This window comes from Gymnoscopelus microlampas (assembly GCF_963454915.1).
Source record: "Gymnoscopelus microlampas genome assembly, chromosome: 18".
Taxonomy (NCBI): domain Eukaryota; kingdom Metazoa; phylum Chordata; class Actinopteri; order Myctophiformes; family Myctophidae; genus Gymnoscopelus; species Gymnoscopelus microlampas.
Genome location: NC_139955.1, coordinates 48,195,510 through 48,210,843, shown reverse-complemented (window position 1 = coordinate 48,210,843; position 15,334 = coordinate 48,195,510). Strand labels below are relative to the sequence as shown.

At 43.3% G+C, this 15,334-nt stretch overlaps 1 protein-coding gene across 1 annotated transcript in view; it reads left to right on the top strand.

The window, feature by feature from the left end:
• The first annotated feature begins 1,601 nt into the window (after positions 1–1,601).
• naa15a (N-alpha-acetyltransferase 15, NatA auxiliary subunit a) overlaps positions 1,602–15,334 on the top strand; it is a 32,409-nt gene continuing 18,676 nt past the window's right edge. Inside the window, exons 1-6 of the mRNA XM_084085557.1 lie at positions 1,602–1,895; positions 5,277–5,361; positions 8,353–8,457; positions 9,446–9,603; positions 11,410–11,544; positions 13,463–13,616. Coding sequence (XP_083941683.1) covers positions 1,842–1,895; positions 5,277–5,361; positions 8,353–8,457; positions 9,446–9,603; positions 11,410–11,544; positions 13,463–13,616 — 691 coding nt within the window. The 5' untranslated portion in view covers positions 1,602–1,841. The remainder of the gene's footprint in view (positions 1,896–5,276; positions 5,362–8,352; positions 8,458–9,445; positions 9,604–11,409; positions 11,545–13,462; positions 13,617–15,334) is intronic.

Here is a 15,334-nt window from a genome sequence, read left to right as displayed (position 1 = left end):
GACAGAGTGAGTAGACAGAAATGGTGTCATCTTATATAAGCATTAGTGAGGACCAATTATACGAAGATAAGATTGAAAATGTGTATAATGCTCCTTTAAGCTCCATACATACTATCTATTCTATTTAACAACATTCAGTGGCGAACGGCCAATGGAGAAGCTTGAACTTAGCCTGTTTAAAGGACCCTGATGGATAGTATGACCTTTTTATTGTCTCCGCCAGGCCGAAGGCATGGTGGAGAGTATGTTCTCACTTTGTCCGTCCGTGTGTGTGTCCGTCCAGCTTTGTCCGTCCGTGTGTGTGAAAGGGTGTGCTTTGATTGGCTAGCGAGACGCATGACGAAATACATACCTATAAATAGGTGAATCACTTCGAAACATTGCATTGCATGTTTCGAAGTGACATCAGTGCCATCAGCCAAGCTAACATTTAGTCAGGAGATATTAGCAGAAAAAGTTCCAATCTTAAATTCCCAAAAATAAATTCCTTACCAAAAATCCTCACCAATGTGGGTCTGCTGGCGGAGACTTGTGCTCCGAGGAGCACATTTTCTAGTTATTATTATTATTATTATTATTATTATTATATATAGGGGATGAGTGGTCAAATGTGGTGTGTATTGAAGGGACGGAGGATGCCAGTTAGATGGCAAACTGATTGGGAGGGAGGGGATGGATACAAATGGCAGCAATATTGTGATGATTATATTAAACTGTAGTTGGTGTGAAAATGATTTGTCTTCCTTTTGTTTTTGTGTCTATATGTGGTGTTGTGCCCTATGTGTTGTCATGCTCGTGGAGTATCGTCTACCTTTTTTGTTTAATAATAATATTGAAACAATGCTTCTCAAAACCACTCCAAAAGAGCACTTACACTACAGGCCCGAACTGTTTACTGTACATATTTTTCATTTGATTTCCAATCTATTTATATGATGTTTTGCATAGTAGCCTATTGTATATTTGTCTGTCATTAAATGTTTTGATGAATTGAGTACAAAGGACTCAATGGAAACAAGCCATAGTGCTTTCTTTCTTGGGTTTTAAAATCCTCTTATCTGACCTTGTATTGAACTGTACTTTACTGTGATTTTTTTTTCTTCAAACCGCTAATAAAGTATTCAATCAAAACTGGGCCTCTTCCTTACTTCCTTCACAGGTGTTACCAATGATACTAATGAAGGCTCTGTTCCATTCTGGTCAAAAAGAGTCAGGGTGTTGGCTCACTGGAAACACTCTCTCCTTGAGGGGCTTCCAAATGGCCCCTTACGGCTACGGGTGTGTAACTAAATGTGTGTAACCAAATGGACCCTTACGGGTCCATTTGGTTCCATTTGTACACTCTCAGAGTTATGCTACACTAAATGGAACGGAGCCTTCATTAGTATCATTGTTAACACCTGTGAAGGAAGGGGCCCAACGTTTTTCCAATGTGGCTGCTGTGCATGGTGCACTAGAGCCTATTGGAACTGGGGGCCATACATGCCAGCGCACAAGTACCGTTTCGGTATCCGCTCCAGTCAGACCGGATACGGATGCAGACCGGCATTGGAGGCGAATGGACGCTGTACCCCGGTGCTGCTCTGACACTTTGACAGTTTGACCCGGAGGAGAAGCAGCCTGCAGGCCGCGGCCATTTTGCTGTGTGTGTGCGTGTGTGTGTATGTGTGTGCGTGTGTGTGTGTGTGTCAGCCCAGAGAGAGCACTGAGGCCCTGGTTCTTCTCACCACGTGAGAGAGGAGGAGCGGAGCCCCGGAGGAGCGGAGAGACACCGACACACCGCACACACACAGCCCGGAGGAGAGGAGGCCCAGCCCCGCAGAGCGCCCAGCCTGCTCACCATGCCGTCGGTCACTCTGCCGCCCAAAGAGAACGCTCTGTTCAAGAGGATTCTGGTACGACTAAAGCCGCTAGCCCGGCGGCTAATGCTACATCAACAGTCATTTCTTTTGCTTAGCGTAGCTTTAGCTAGCTCGCTAGCCACACCGACATTGGTTAGCCTATCGAACTGTGTGACGCCCTCCCGGTTGGGGCTGCGTGTTGGACGGCGGGGCAACCTATTTCGATAGGTCGCCGATTTCAACGTGACGCCGTTAGCCTGTTCGCTAACACGCCTGTTTTTAAAGTTGAGCCCCGTTTAACTGCCGAGCAGTTTCACTTTTACAGTGAAGTGTTTAAATGTCTGTTAAAGTAACGGGATGGTTATATAAAAAAAGTAGTGTAACGTTACTCGTGTCGTTACTTTTTTTTTGTTACTGTGAACCGGTGGCTACAACAAAACCAAACCATAACACTGGAGCATCCATGGAGTCATTGTGTCTCCATGGATGTTGTTGTTGTAAAGCTTCATTCAATCAACACACAACTCATGTCAACTCTGACATGATGATGTGTTTAAACAGAGTTGACAGGTCTGTGATGGACATGTGTTCAGTGTTTAGACAGAGTTGACAGGTCTGTGATGGACATGTGTTCATTGTTTAGACAGAGTTGACAGGTCTGTGATGGACATGTGTTCAGTGTTTAAACAGAGTTGACAGGTCTGTGATGGACATGTGTTCATTGTTTAGACAGAGTTGACAGGTCTGTGATGGACATGTGTTCAGTGTTTAAACAGAGTTGACAGGTCTGTGATGGACATGTGTTCAGTGTTTAGACAGAGTTAACAGGTCTGTGATGGACATGTGTTCAGTGTTTAGACAGAGTTGACAGGTCTGTGATGGACATGTGTTTAAACAGAGTTGACAGGTCTGTGATGGACATGTGTTCAGTGTTTAAACAGAGTTGACAGGTCTGTGATGGACATGTGTTCAGTGTGACAGAGTTGACAGGTCTGTGATGGACATGTGTTCAGTGTTTAAACAGAGTTGACAGGTCTGTGATGGACATGTGTTCAGTGTTTAAACAGAGTTGACAGGTCTGTGATGGACATGTGTTTAGACAGAGTTGACAGGTCTGTGATGGACATGTGTTCAGTGTTTAAACAGTTGACAGGTCTGTGGCCCCCAGGGGCCTCCGTTCTATACCTTGCACGTACGTGCATGAACACCACGCCCACATTTTGCTCTAAAAATTCCTCCAGCAAGCTGCTGGTCAAACTGACAAGAACCACTGTTCTTCTATAGATAAGAACCACTGTTCTTCTATAGATAAGAACCACTGTTCTTCTATAGATAAGAACCACTGTTCTTCTATAGATAAGAACCACTGTTCTTCTATAGATAAGAACCACTGTTCTATTAGATAAGGCCTCTTCAACGTTTGTCAGGGGATGCACCCCTTATCTGAGAGAGGGATGAAGCAGGGACCCCCAATACATATTGTATAACATTGTGTTGCAGATTAAACTTTTTTCCCACAACTTGTTAATATAATCTTTTTCAAAATGGCCAAAAAATAGTAGCCGCTATGACTGTGAGCCACAAGCTCACAGCTTTGAGCACTTGTAGATAGTCTATTTTCTGCCAGAGTTTTCATCAGAATCGAGACGCTGGGCTTTAAGTTCAGCTTTAACCCGTTTAGACCTGGAACGCATCTGTGTGTCATTTTAAGATGTCTTTGGCTATTCAATAATAGCAGATCTACAAGCTCATAGGGCGGCACCGAGTGCCGCCCTATGAGCTTGTAGAGCTGCTAATTTTGAAAAATCGTGAAAATGTGTGCAAATCTTTGAACATACATATTTTTAAAGCGAACGTTTGTAACTCAAATCTTTGCTTCTGGGGGGGTCCCTGGAACAACATATTTTGAGATAGGGGTCCGTGGCCAAATACATATAATTTTGGGGGTCCTTTACATGAAAAAGTTTGAGAACCACTGACACTATAGCAACATACGTTATCTTTTTAGGATTTAATAGATATTTGTAGAAATCCCCAAAAGAAAAGATTTGAGTTAAAATGTTCGCTTTAAAAAATATATATATTGAAAGATTTGCACACATTTTCACGATTTTTCAAAAATAGCAGATCTACAAGATCATAGCGCGGCACTCGGTGCCGGGCTATGAGCTTGTAGATCTGCTATTTTTGAATAGCCCAAAGAAATCTAAAAAATGACACACAGATGCCTTCCCGGTCTCAATAGCTCAAAGAAATCTAAAAAATGACACACAGATGCGTTCCCGGTCTCAATGGGTTAAGGTTCCTACTGAACTCTGCTGTCCCTGAAGCCTGGAACCACTTGCAGACAGATGAGCTGATCCCTATTAGGGCTCGTAGTGAAGGGTTTGGTGTCAGGCAGACTATATTGGAATGTGTAACTGTATCCTGGGCTAGATTCAGTTTCCTTGTCCATCGTGTAGGCATATCATTCTGTGAGTTTTTCTGCTGTATGTTTAGTTTGCTATACGTGCGTTTGTAATGTTTATGTTGTTTACAGCATCTTGATTGCTGCTATCTTGGCCAGGACTCCATCAAAACAAGAGAGCTTATATTCTCAATGGGACTCACCGGGTTAACAATGTTCAAACTCACTGGACCACAGTATCTGCATTCAAACCGTAGTAGAGTAACAGGAAATGTACATGCAGAGTAATTGTAAATGTACATGCAGAGTAACAGTAAATGTACATGCAGTTGAGCTCAGGTTGAGTGCATCACTGGCTTTGGCCTCAGGTGTCTGGATTTTCAACAGGCTCCACACTTCCACACTTTTTTTTGGTAAAATATCTGTCATTGTGGTTGCAGGTATGTTACGAACACAAGCAATGCAGAAATGTATTGAACCCATTTAGACCTGGAACACCAATACGTTGTTACTGTATACCTTTCAATCCGGGAACTAGGGGTGTGCCGATATATCGTCCCGCGATATATCGCGATACGTTTTCGTGACGATATGTATTTTTTTGGGGGGAAAAATATCGTTTTGAAAAAAACATTTTTTTTTAAACAATAATAATAATCAGGCATGCAAACAGGCCCGAGGTGAAAAGGGTGACAACATGTTGTTGTTTTTTCGGGTCAGGTGTCACACTATTGCCCTATTTGGATTCAAAACTGCTATTGTAGCTGAAAAGCTACAAGTTTGCATGTTGGAATAATGCAAAACAGAAATTTGCTTCCCCCCCCCCCCCATATATTTTCATAATAAAAAAGTGCCATATATCGATATCGTATCGATGTCGTGAGCCCCTTTTTATAACCTTTTTTTTTTTACCTTTTTTTTTAACAACGTAACATATTTATTTTTGAATTATTTTAATTAAAATCTGATTTTTTTCAGAAAACGTAAGAGAAATGTATTGAATTCATGTCTTGTCATTGTGTTTGCAGAGATGTTACGAACACAAGCAATACAGAAATGGACTCAAGTTCTGCAAACAGATCCTCTCCAACCCAAAGTTTGCAGAACACGGAGGTAAGAGCTGCCGGCCTGCATTCCTCCTTTTACCTTTGTGTACATGGGTGGGAGAAAAGTATTGTATGTATTGTTTAACATCGAGCCAGACATACTCTTTTGTGTGGGAATACATGTAGTATTTTATTTTCTCAGAAACTGTTTATTACACAATAACATCACAACATGTGAAATATTCACCAGTATATTACCAATATATATTAGTAATATGAACTCTTGGCGTGTGTATTTTGGGCATGTCATTACAGGCAAACCATTTCCTAAAATGGTTTGCCTGTAATTTTGTTAACAAAATTGTTTGCCCCCCCTCTATACAAGCTCACAATGCATTGTTCCCATCACTACGCAGTGAGAGCTTATAGCACATGGGGTTTAAGTGATTACATGTAACACAGTGTTGAATCTAATGCACTTAATGTGTGGTTAGTTAGGAGGCTTTGGGAGAAATAATAGTGAATAAACGCCAACTGGAAGTGAGTTCCACCTCTAGAACTCTGTCATGGACAGAATATCTGTCTTCACTAATACTATACAGCTAGAAGCAGTGAAAGATACCACTCTTAAAGTTTAGAGTATGTGGATAAATAAAGGACCACTCTTAAAGTTTAGAGTATGTGGATAAATAAAGGACCACTCTTAAAGTTTAGAGTATGTGGATAAATAAAGGACCACTCTTAAAGTTTAGAGTATGTGGATACATAAAGGACCACTCTTAAAGTTTAGAGTATGTGGATAAATAAAGGACCACTCTTAAAGTTTAGAGTATGTGGATAAATAAAGGACCACTCTTAAAGTTTAGAGCAGTGGTTTTCAACCTTGTTCATGCCAAGGACCCCTAGATTGATATACATTTGGCCGCGGACCGCCATTTGAAAATGTTTTGTGCCAGGGACCGCCAGAAGCAAAGATATCAGTTATTGTTTGTGTAAAAAATATATATAAATGTTAAAAGATATGCACACTTTTTCAAGGTTTTTCAAAAATAGCAGATCTACAAGCTTGTATATCTGCTATTTTTGAATAGCCAAAGCTAAGTGGTTAAAATGACTGTGACGCTATGTTAACTCATTTCGCTGGGGACCCCCTGGTACTCCTTCAAGGACCACTGGTGGTCCCCGGACCACTGGTGGAAAACCACTGGTTTAGAGTATGTGGATAAATGAAGGACCACTCTTTAAAGAATGTGGGATAAATAAATGGACCACTCTGTAGAGTTTGTGGGATAAAGGACTTTTCTTTGGTTGGAATTTCAACACTTCTCTTGCCTCAGTTTACATAACAGAGCTGTGAAAGGACGTAACACAAGTGTTATTACGTACGCAGGATTAAATGAATGTAAATGATACTATGAATAGAATACCAGATAAAAATGTAACGCACCATCAGAAGGCTGAGTTGGAGTTGGAATTAGTGTGTAGCTTCTAACTGTGAATAACAGTGGACCAGCATCATTACACACTGTGTGTGTGTGTGTGTGTGTGTCTTGCAGTCAGCTGCCAGGCTCATAGATGTGCAACAGGCTACAATTCCTTGGCTGATCACAATTTAGGCATTTTAGCAGCCAAACGCTCTTATCTAGAGCAGTGGTTCTCAAAGTGCGGTCCAGGGACCCTCAGGGTTTCCTTGAGTGGGTTCCAAATGGACCTTTACAGGTCTGTAACTCTGAGAGTCATGGTGGGGTCCAGGGGCCCACAATGGAAACGAGTCCCCAGGACTTTTCTGTGTGTTATCCTTTGAGCCTTAATGTCTCGTTCTGTTTACATTTCTGACTAATAAAGTATTCAATCAATCAATTAATGACATTAAAAGGTTTGAGAAGCAGTGATGTAGAGCGTTGGTTCTCAAAGTGGGGTCCGGGGACCCCCAGGGGTACTTGAGGGGCTTCCAGGGGGTCCCCAGCTAAATGGTGGTTAGGAACCAAATGGACCCTTATGGGTCTGTAACTCTGAGAGTGTACAAATGGAACCAAATGGACCCTAACGGGTCCATTTGGTTCCATTTGTACACTCTCAGAGTTAAATTAACATTGATTTTACAATATAGATTGGGGTCCAAGAGATAGAAATGCCATTAGGTGGGGGTGCGTAGCCCTAATGCATGTCAAACTGGGGGTCCAAGAAATTAAAATGCTTGAAAATCACTGCTATAGAGCCGTACAAATCTTCTCTTATGGGGGTCCTTGGCATATCTTTTCAAATGGGGGTCCGCGGGCTAATAAGTGTCAATTTGGAAATAGAATGTTAACCTCCATGCAGTACCACCTGTCAGCCAGTAGGTGTCCACACCAGACCACAGGATGTACATGTCTCAATAGAAGAGCAGGGAGATCACATGGGTTCAAGGGTCATTTATTTGTCATTTACATGCTTATACATGAAAACAAAAATCATACTCTGGATCAGCAGTGTACACTAAGTCTAAAATACAACCAATACACTTACTGTAGCTTACAGTAGAGAGAAAGGTTCAACAAAGTGTCTGAGAGCAAGATAAAACTTGACCACTGTAAATAAACAGTCAGGATAAAACCTTATGATGTCATCTGAAACATTTACTATGCAATTAAATCACCAACGTCCTCATCTCTCTCCTCCCTCAATCCCTCTCTCCTTCTGTCTGTCTGTCTGTCTGTCTGTCTGTCTGTCTGTCTGTCTGTCTGTCTGTCTGTCTCTCTGTCTGTCTGTCTGTCTGTCTGTCTGTCTGTCTCTCCTTCTGTCTGTCTGTCTGTCTGTCTGTCTGTCTCTCCTTCTGTCTGTCTGTCTGTCTGTCTGTCTGTCTGTCTGTCTGTCTGTCTCTCTGTCTGTCTGTCTGTCTGTCTCTCTGTCTGTCTGTCTGTCTGTCTGTCTGTCTGTCTGTCTCTCCTTCTGTCTGTCTGTCTGTCTGTCTGTCTGTCTGTCTCTCCTTCTGTCTGTCTGTCTGTCTGTCTGTCTCTCCTTCTGTCTGTCTGTCTGTCTGTCTGTCTGTCTGTCTGTCTGTCTGTCTGACTGACAGAGACTCTGGCCATGAAGGGTTTAACCCTTAACTGTCTGGGGAAGAAGGAGGAGGCCTATGAGCTGGTGAGACGAGGCCTGAGGAACGACCTGAAGAGCCACGTCTGTATCCTTCACCACCTAGTGTTACCTTACCACCTAGCATCTACCACACACAGCTTACCACCTAGTGTTACCTTACCACCTAGCATCTACCACACACAGCTTAACACCTAGTGTTACCTTACCACCTAGCATCTACTACACACAGCTTAACACCTAGTGTTACCTTACCACCTAGCATTTACTACACACAGCTTAACACCTAGTGTTACCTTACCACCTAGCATCTACTACACACAGCTTAACACCTAGTGTTACCTTACCACCTAGCATCTACCACACACAGCTTAACACCTAGTGTTACCTTACCACCTAGCATCTACTACACACAGCTTAACACCTAGTGTTACCTTACCACCTAGCATCTACTACACACAGCTTAACACCTAGTGTTACCTTACCACCTAGCATCTACTACACACAGCTTACCACCTAGTGTTACCTTACCACCTAGCATCTACTACACACAGCTTAACACCTAGTGTTACCTTACCACCTAGCATCTACTACACACAGCTTAACACCTAGTGTTACCTTACCACCTAGCATCTACCACACACAGCTTACCACCTAGTGTTACCTTACCACCTAGCATCTACCATACACACAGCTTACCACCTAGTGTTACCTTACCACCTAGCATCTACCATACACACAGCTTACCACCTAGTGTTACCTTACCACCTAGCATCTACCATACACACAGCTTACCACCTAGTGTTACCTTACCACCTAGCATCTACTACACACAGCTTAACACATAGAGTTACCTTACCACCTAGCATCTACTACACACAGCTTACCACCTAGCATCTACTACACACAGCTTACCACCTAGCATCTACCACACACAGCTTACCACCTAGCATCTACCACACACAGCTTACCACCTAGCATTTACTGCACACACACATTAATTCCTGTAGCGTTGTAGCATCCAGTGTGAACCCCGCTGTCATTAGCGTTAGCTCCCTGACCGGCGCCCCCTCCAGGCTGGCATGTGTACGGTCTCCTGCAGCGCAGCGATAAGAAGTACGACGAGGCCATCAAGTGTTACCGTAACGCTCTGAAGTGGGACAAAGACAACCTGCAGATCCTCAGAGACCTGAGTCTACTGCAGGTCCAGATGAGAGACCTGGAGGGATACCGGGTAATCACACACACACACACACACACACACACACACACACACACACACACACACACACACACACACACACACACACACACACACACACACCCCCCCAGAGGTTGCACTAGGCCATTGAGACCTGAAGCCGATTCTACATGTCTCCTAAATCTCAACAGTTTTCTGAAAAACGTATGTTTCTATATCAGTGGTGCTCAATCTTTTTCATGTCAAGGACCCCCAAAATTATATGTATTTGCCCGCGGACCCCCATCAAAATATGTTGTTCCAGGGACCCCCCAGAGGCAACGATTTGAGTTAAAAATGTTCGCTTTGAAAATATATATATTCAAAGATTTGCACAAATTTTCACGATTTTTCAAAAATAGCAGATCTACAAGCTCGTAGCGCGGCACTCGGTGCCGCGCTATGAGCTTGTATATCTGCTATTTTTGAATAGCCCAAAGGGTAAAATGATGCTTTTTAGCTCAAATCTAAAAATGACACAGTTCCAGGTCTTAATGGGTTAAACTCCCGGTCATCATGTCCAGAATGATTACAGTTTATGGGACATCTGATAAAAATAACGGACATTATGAATGAATGTCAAGCAGGTGCATACACGTAGCCAGTAACAACAGTTAAATCATTATATTTGGGACTGAGAACAAATTTAATGTAAAGGAGTACGATATATAAAAAGAAAAACAGCTACATTTTGCATAAGGGGATTAATTATCTACAGTATATTATGCTCTAATCGTGCAGGTTGTGTCCGTGGCTGTGTATGTGTGTGTGTGCGCGCGCACAGTGATTTCTCAACAACATGTTGCATCATTAGTTTCATAGTAACATGTTATTCAGAATAAAGATAAGCAATAAAAGAGCCAGAGAGGGAGAGAGCAGCCGCAGAGGATTTGAAATGTCTGATTTACAGACAGTGATAATAATACATTGCTGTGGGTTTTTTAATCAGTCATGATGATCGCTCTTTGCCATAAAAATAAATAAAACTGGCAATTACCGGCCTAACGTGACCTCTGATACTGTACATACATACATACATACATACATACATACATACATACATACATACATACATACTGAACAGACCTGTCCCTGCTGCAGATCCAAATGAGTGACCTTGAGGGATACCGGGTAATACATACATTCATACATACAGTACATACATATATACATATGCTGTACACCAGTGGTTCTCAAACTTTTTCATGTCAAGGACCCCGAAATTGACACTTATTAGCCCGCGGACCCCCATTTGAAAAGATAAGCCAGGGACCCCCATAAGAGAAGGTTTATACGGCTCTCTAGCAGTGATTCTCAACCATTTTAATGTCAAGGACCCCCAGTTTGACATGCATTAGGCTACGGACCCCCATTTAATGGCATTTATACCTCTGACTGGGACCCGAATTTATATTATAAAATCAATGTTAATTTAACTCTGAGAGTGTACAAATGGAACCAAATGGACCCTAACGGGTCCATTTGGTTCCATTTGTACACTCTCAGAGTTACAGAACCATAAAGGTCCATTTGGTTCCTATCCATCATTTAGCTGGGGACCCCCTGGAACCGCCTCAAGTACCCCTGGGGGTCCCCGTACCCCACTTTGAGAACCAATGCTGTACACAGACCTGTTCCTGCTGTAGATACATATGAGAGACCTAGAGAGGTTCCAATACAAGTATTGGAAAAGTTGTAGATACTGCTTAAAATGCTGCCATTAGTATCGCTACTTTTTCCTAATCTGTGAAATCGATTGCAGCCCTAAATATGACTTGTGTTATTTCTCTCTCTCTCCAGGAGACCAGGTACCAGCTGTTACAGCTGCGTCCGGCGCAGCGCGCCTCGTGGATCGGCTACGCCGTGGCCTACCACCTGCTGGAGGACTTTGAGATGGCGGCCAAGATCGTAGAAGAGTTCCGCAAAACGCAACAGGTACGAGAGGACGTCTCTCTCTACGCATCCAACTCTGCCATCGGTTAAAGTTGTGGTTGTGGCGGCGGATCTCTGTCAATAGGCTCTATATGCACAGCAGTCATATTGGAAAGACATTGGGCCTCGACTTACTTCCTTCACAGGTGTTACCAATGATGCTAATGAAGTTCCACTCTGGTCAGGGTGCTGATAACGTGCATGTTGGCTCACTAGAAACACTCCATTTTGGTTCCCAAATGGCCCCTTATGGTGGGTGTGTAACTCTGAGAGTGTACAAATGGAGCCAAATGGTTCCATTTGTACACTCTCAGAGTTATGGGGGCCTTTTAAAATAAGACAACCACTATGCCACACTAAATGGAACAGAGCCTTAATTAGTATCATTGGTGACACCTGTGAAGGAAGGAAGGAAGGGGCCCAATTCATTCCCAATATGGCTGCTGTCCATAGAGCCTTTTGGATTCCATCTAGGCTAGCCTATTGAGGTTGTGCGATATGCCAAAATATATTCCTATCGTCCACCGTCGGCCCAAAAAGTCGTCCACCGCCGATATATTCACAGTAGAAAATTAAATAATGTGAGAGGCACAGCTCCGCTCCTCAATTCAATCTATACATCGCCGCACAGCGGGCCGCGTGTCGAAAATAGCAGATCTATAAGCTCACGATGCGCTGCGTCCACGACGTGTTGTGAGCTTGTAGATCTTGTTATTTTACATGCGTTCCTGCTTTGTCAAGATTGTAATAGGATTTGGATTATAGAAACCAGCTACTGTAATGAGTTTACTTTCATTTGAGTTTTTACGGCTCGTCTTTGAAAACATAAACACATCTTTGCTCTCAAACGTACAGTAAGCTGATAAAGAGACGACTAGCTATGAAAGCTATATTCCCTCTTTGTTCCGCTCTCCTCCGCTCCATTTGAGCAGCCTACGGGGGACACCGGTCCAGGACAGCTGTTTTGTTAGACTTGTTGTCGGAAATCAGTGCAACAAGAAGGAAAATGATAATAATTAGAATGGCCCAAATTGATTAACATTCTTCACATTGTGCTTTACATTTAAGAGTTGAATTCTGGAGGAGGACAGACCATTACATTTGCAAAATAAAATGTCAAATATTGCCCCATAAAACAACCGACGATTGGACTCATCCAATCGCTGATTGCCAATATGTTCGCCATATCGTCCAACCTTAGTGTATATAGAAAATATAGTATAGTGTGTAATATGTAGTATATGTATGCGCGAGAAAAAAAGGCTGCTCTGGTTCCAAATTCCGCCGGTTTTCGCCGTTTTTTCTCACGCCGTTTGGTGAACCCCCCAAGGTTGGTGCCCTGTGCTGCGCTGCTTTTATCCGCCAGATTGGGACGTTCACAGCATATTTTGCACCATTACGGTGCGTTCATCATCGGTGACGAGTGCCTCTAACAGCCGCTGCTGGCTGCGTGCAGCAGTGTGTCTGTATGTCAGATGCGAGGCAACACTCACACAATCACGTGCAGCATGCGTCCCCTCCCCCTGCGCCTAATGGCTGTACATGGGGCCGACGGGTGCTTTAGCGTGATTGTGTGAGTGTGGCTTCAGGAAGTAAATTCCTAGCCTCGATCTCCAGGCTTTTATTTTTTAGTTTTGCTAAAACAAAAAAGCTCGGAAATTCCTGTCCCAGCTGTTGGTACGCAAAAGCGCCTCACGTCGTCTGATATGCCGCGCATTATTTATTTTGAGTGCGCATGCGCACCAGTTATGTGTGTGTGTGTGTGTGTATATATACACATATATATTGTATGTTTACAGATGTCTCCAGACAAGGTGGACTATGAGTACAGTGATATATAATGTGTGTGTGTACATACAGACGTCTCCAGACAAGGTGGACTATGAGTACAGTGATATATAATGTGTGTATGTACATACAGACGTCTCCAGACAAGGTGGACTATGAGTACAGTGAGCTGCTGCTGTATCAGAACCAGGTGCTGAGGGAGGCAGGTCTCCACAAGGAGGCGCTAGAGCACCTCAACACCTACCAGAAACAGATCTGTGACAAGATGGCGGTGGAGGAGACACGAGGTCAGAGGTCAACACGCACGCACACGCGCACACACACACACACACACACACACACACACACACACACACACACACACACACACACACACACACACACACACACACACACACACACACACACACACACACACACACACACACACACACACACACACACACACACACACACACACACACACACACACACACACATTACATTACATTACATTACAGTCATTTAGCAGACGCTTTTATCCAAAGCGACTTACAATAAGTGTATTCAACATAGGTAGGGAACGAAAACTACTAATCGCCAGAAGTTTTAAGTACATTTCCTGCAAAAACAAGCAACCAAGAGTATACCTAGCGCTAAGGTAAAAGTGCAATATATCAGCTACCTACTTTCTTAAACAGATGAGACAAAAATGGCAAAATCAAATGAGCACGAGCTAAAACAAATAATTGTATTGACTAAACAAGATCCAATAAAACAATACAAAAATAAAACAAGAGTTCGTACAACTAGTTAACAAGTAGGCCAGGCAAAGAGGAAGGATAGTGTTTCCTGAAGAGGTGGGTTTTCAGCCTGCGGCGAAAGATGGGCAGTGACTCTGCTGTCCTGACATCAGTGGGAAGTTCATTCCACCACTGTGGGGCCAGAACAGAAAAAAAGTCGTGACCGTGTCGATCGACCAGAAGGACCGTTGAGTGGCGGGGGAGTCAGTCGCCCCGAGGTGGCAGACCGGAGTGGTCGGGCAGGGGTGTAAGCATCGACCATAGCCCGGAGGTAAGAAGGAGCTGTTCCTTTCACTGCCCTATAGGCTAGCACCAGGGTTTTAAACTGAATGCGAGCTGCTACGGGGAGCCAGTGCAGAGAACGGAGAAGGATAGTTGTGTGGGAGAACTTGGGGCGGTTGAACACCAGACGAGCCGCAGCTTTCTGAACAAGCTCCAGAGGTCTGATGGCTGATGCCGGAGCACCAGCAAGGAGGGAGTTGCAGTAGTCCAGGCGGGAGATGACAAGAGCCTGGATGAGCACCTGGGCTGTTTTCACACACACACACACACACACACACACACACACACACACACACACACACACACACACACACACACACACACACACACACACACACACTACATGTCTTATTTTAACCACTCTAAACCAGTGGGGTCTTGAGGGGGTTCCAGGGGGTCCCCAGCAAAATTTAAAAATCCCTTTAACCACAAAAACCCTATAAATTATATTATATTATACTGGCTATTTGAAAATGGCAGATGTACAATCTGCATTGTGAGCTTGTAGATCTGCAAAGAGATTAGTAGTAGTATCCTCTCTAAACAGACTGTTGACTCACACAGTGTCTGTGCAACAGAAGCTCTTTAATGCTAAGAAACTACTGCTGATGTCCCTCTTCCTCCACACTTATGTTTCATCTTTACAGTCGTGAACATGTGTCCTACTGTGAATTAAATGAGTTTAAGCATATCTATATATGACCTTTATTTAACCAGTACAAATACATGGAGACATTGAGACAAGTATGCACTGGCCAAGATGCAGGAGATGCACACATTCCATGCTATTGATTGAATACTTTATCAGATAGAAATGTAAACGGCACGGGTACAGTCACACATATAAGGCTAAAAGGATAACACAAAAAAAGTCCTGAGGACTTGTTTCCATTGTGGTCCTATGTATTATACATTAACCCATTAAGACCTGAGGCCGATTC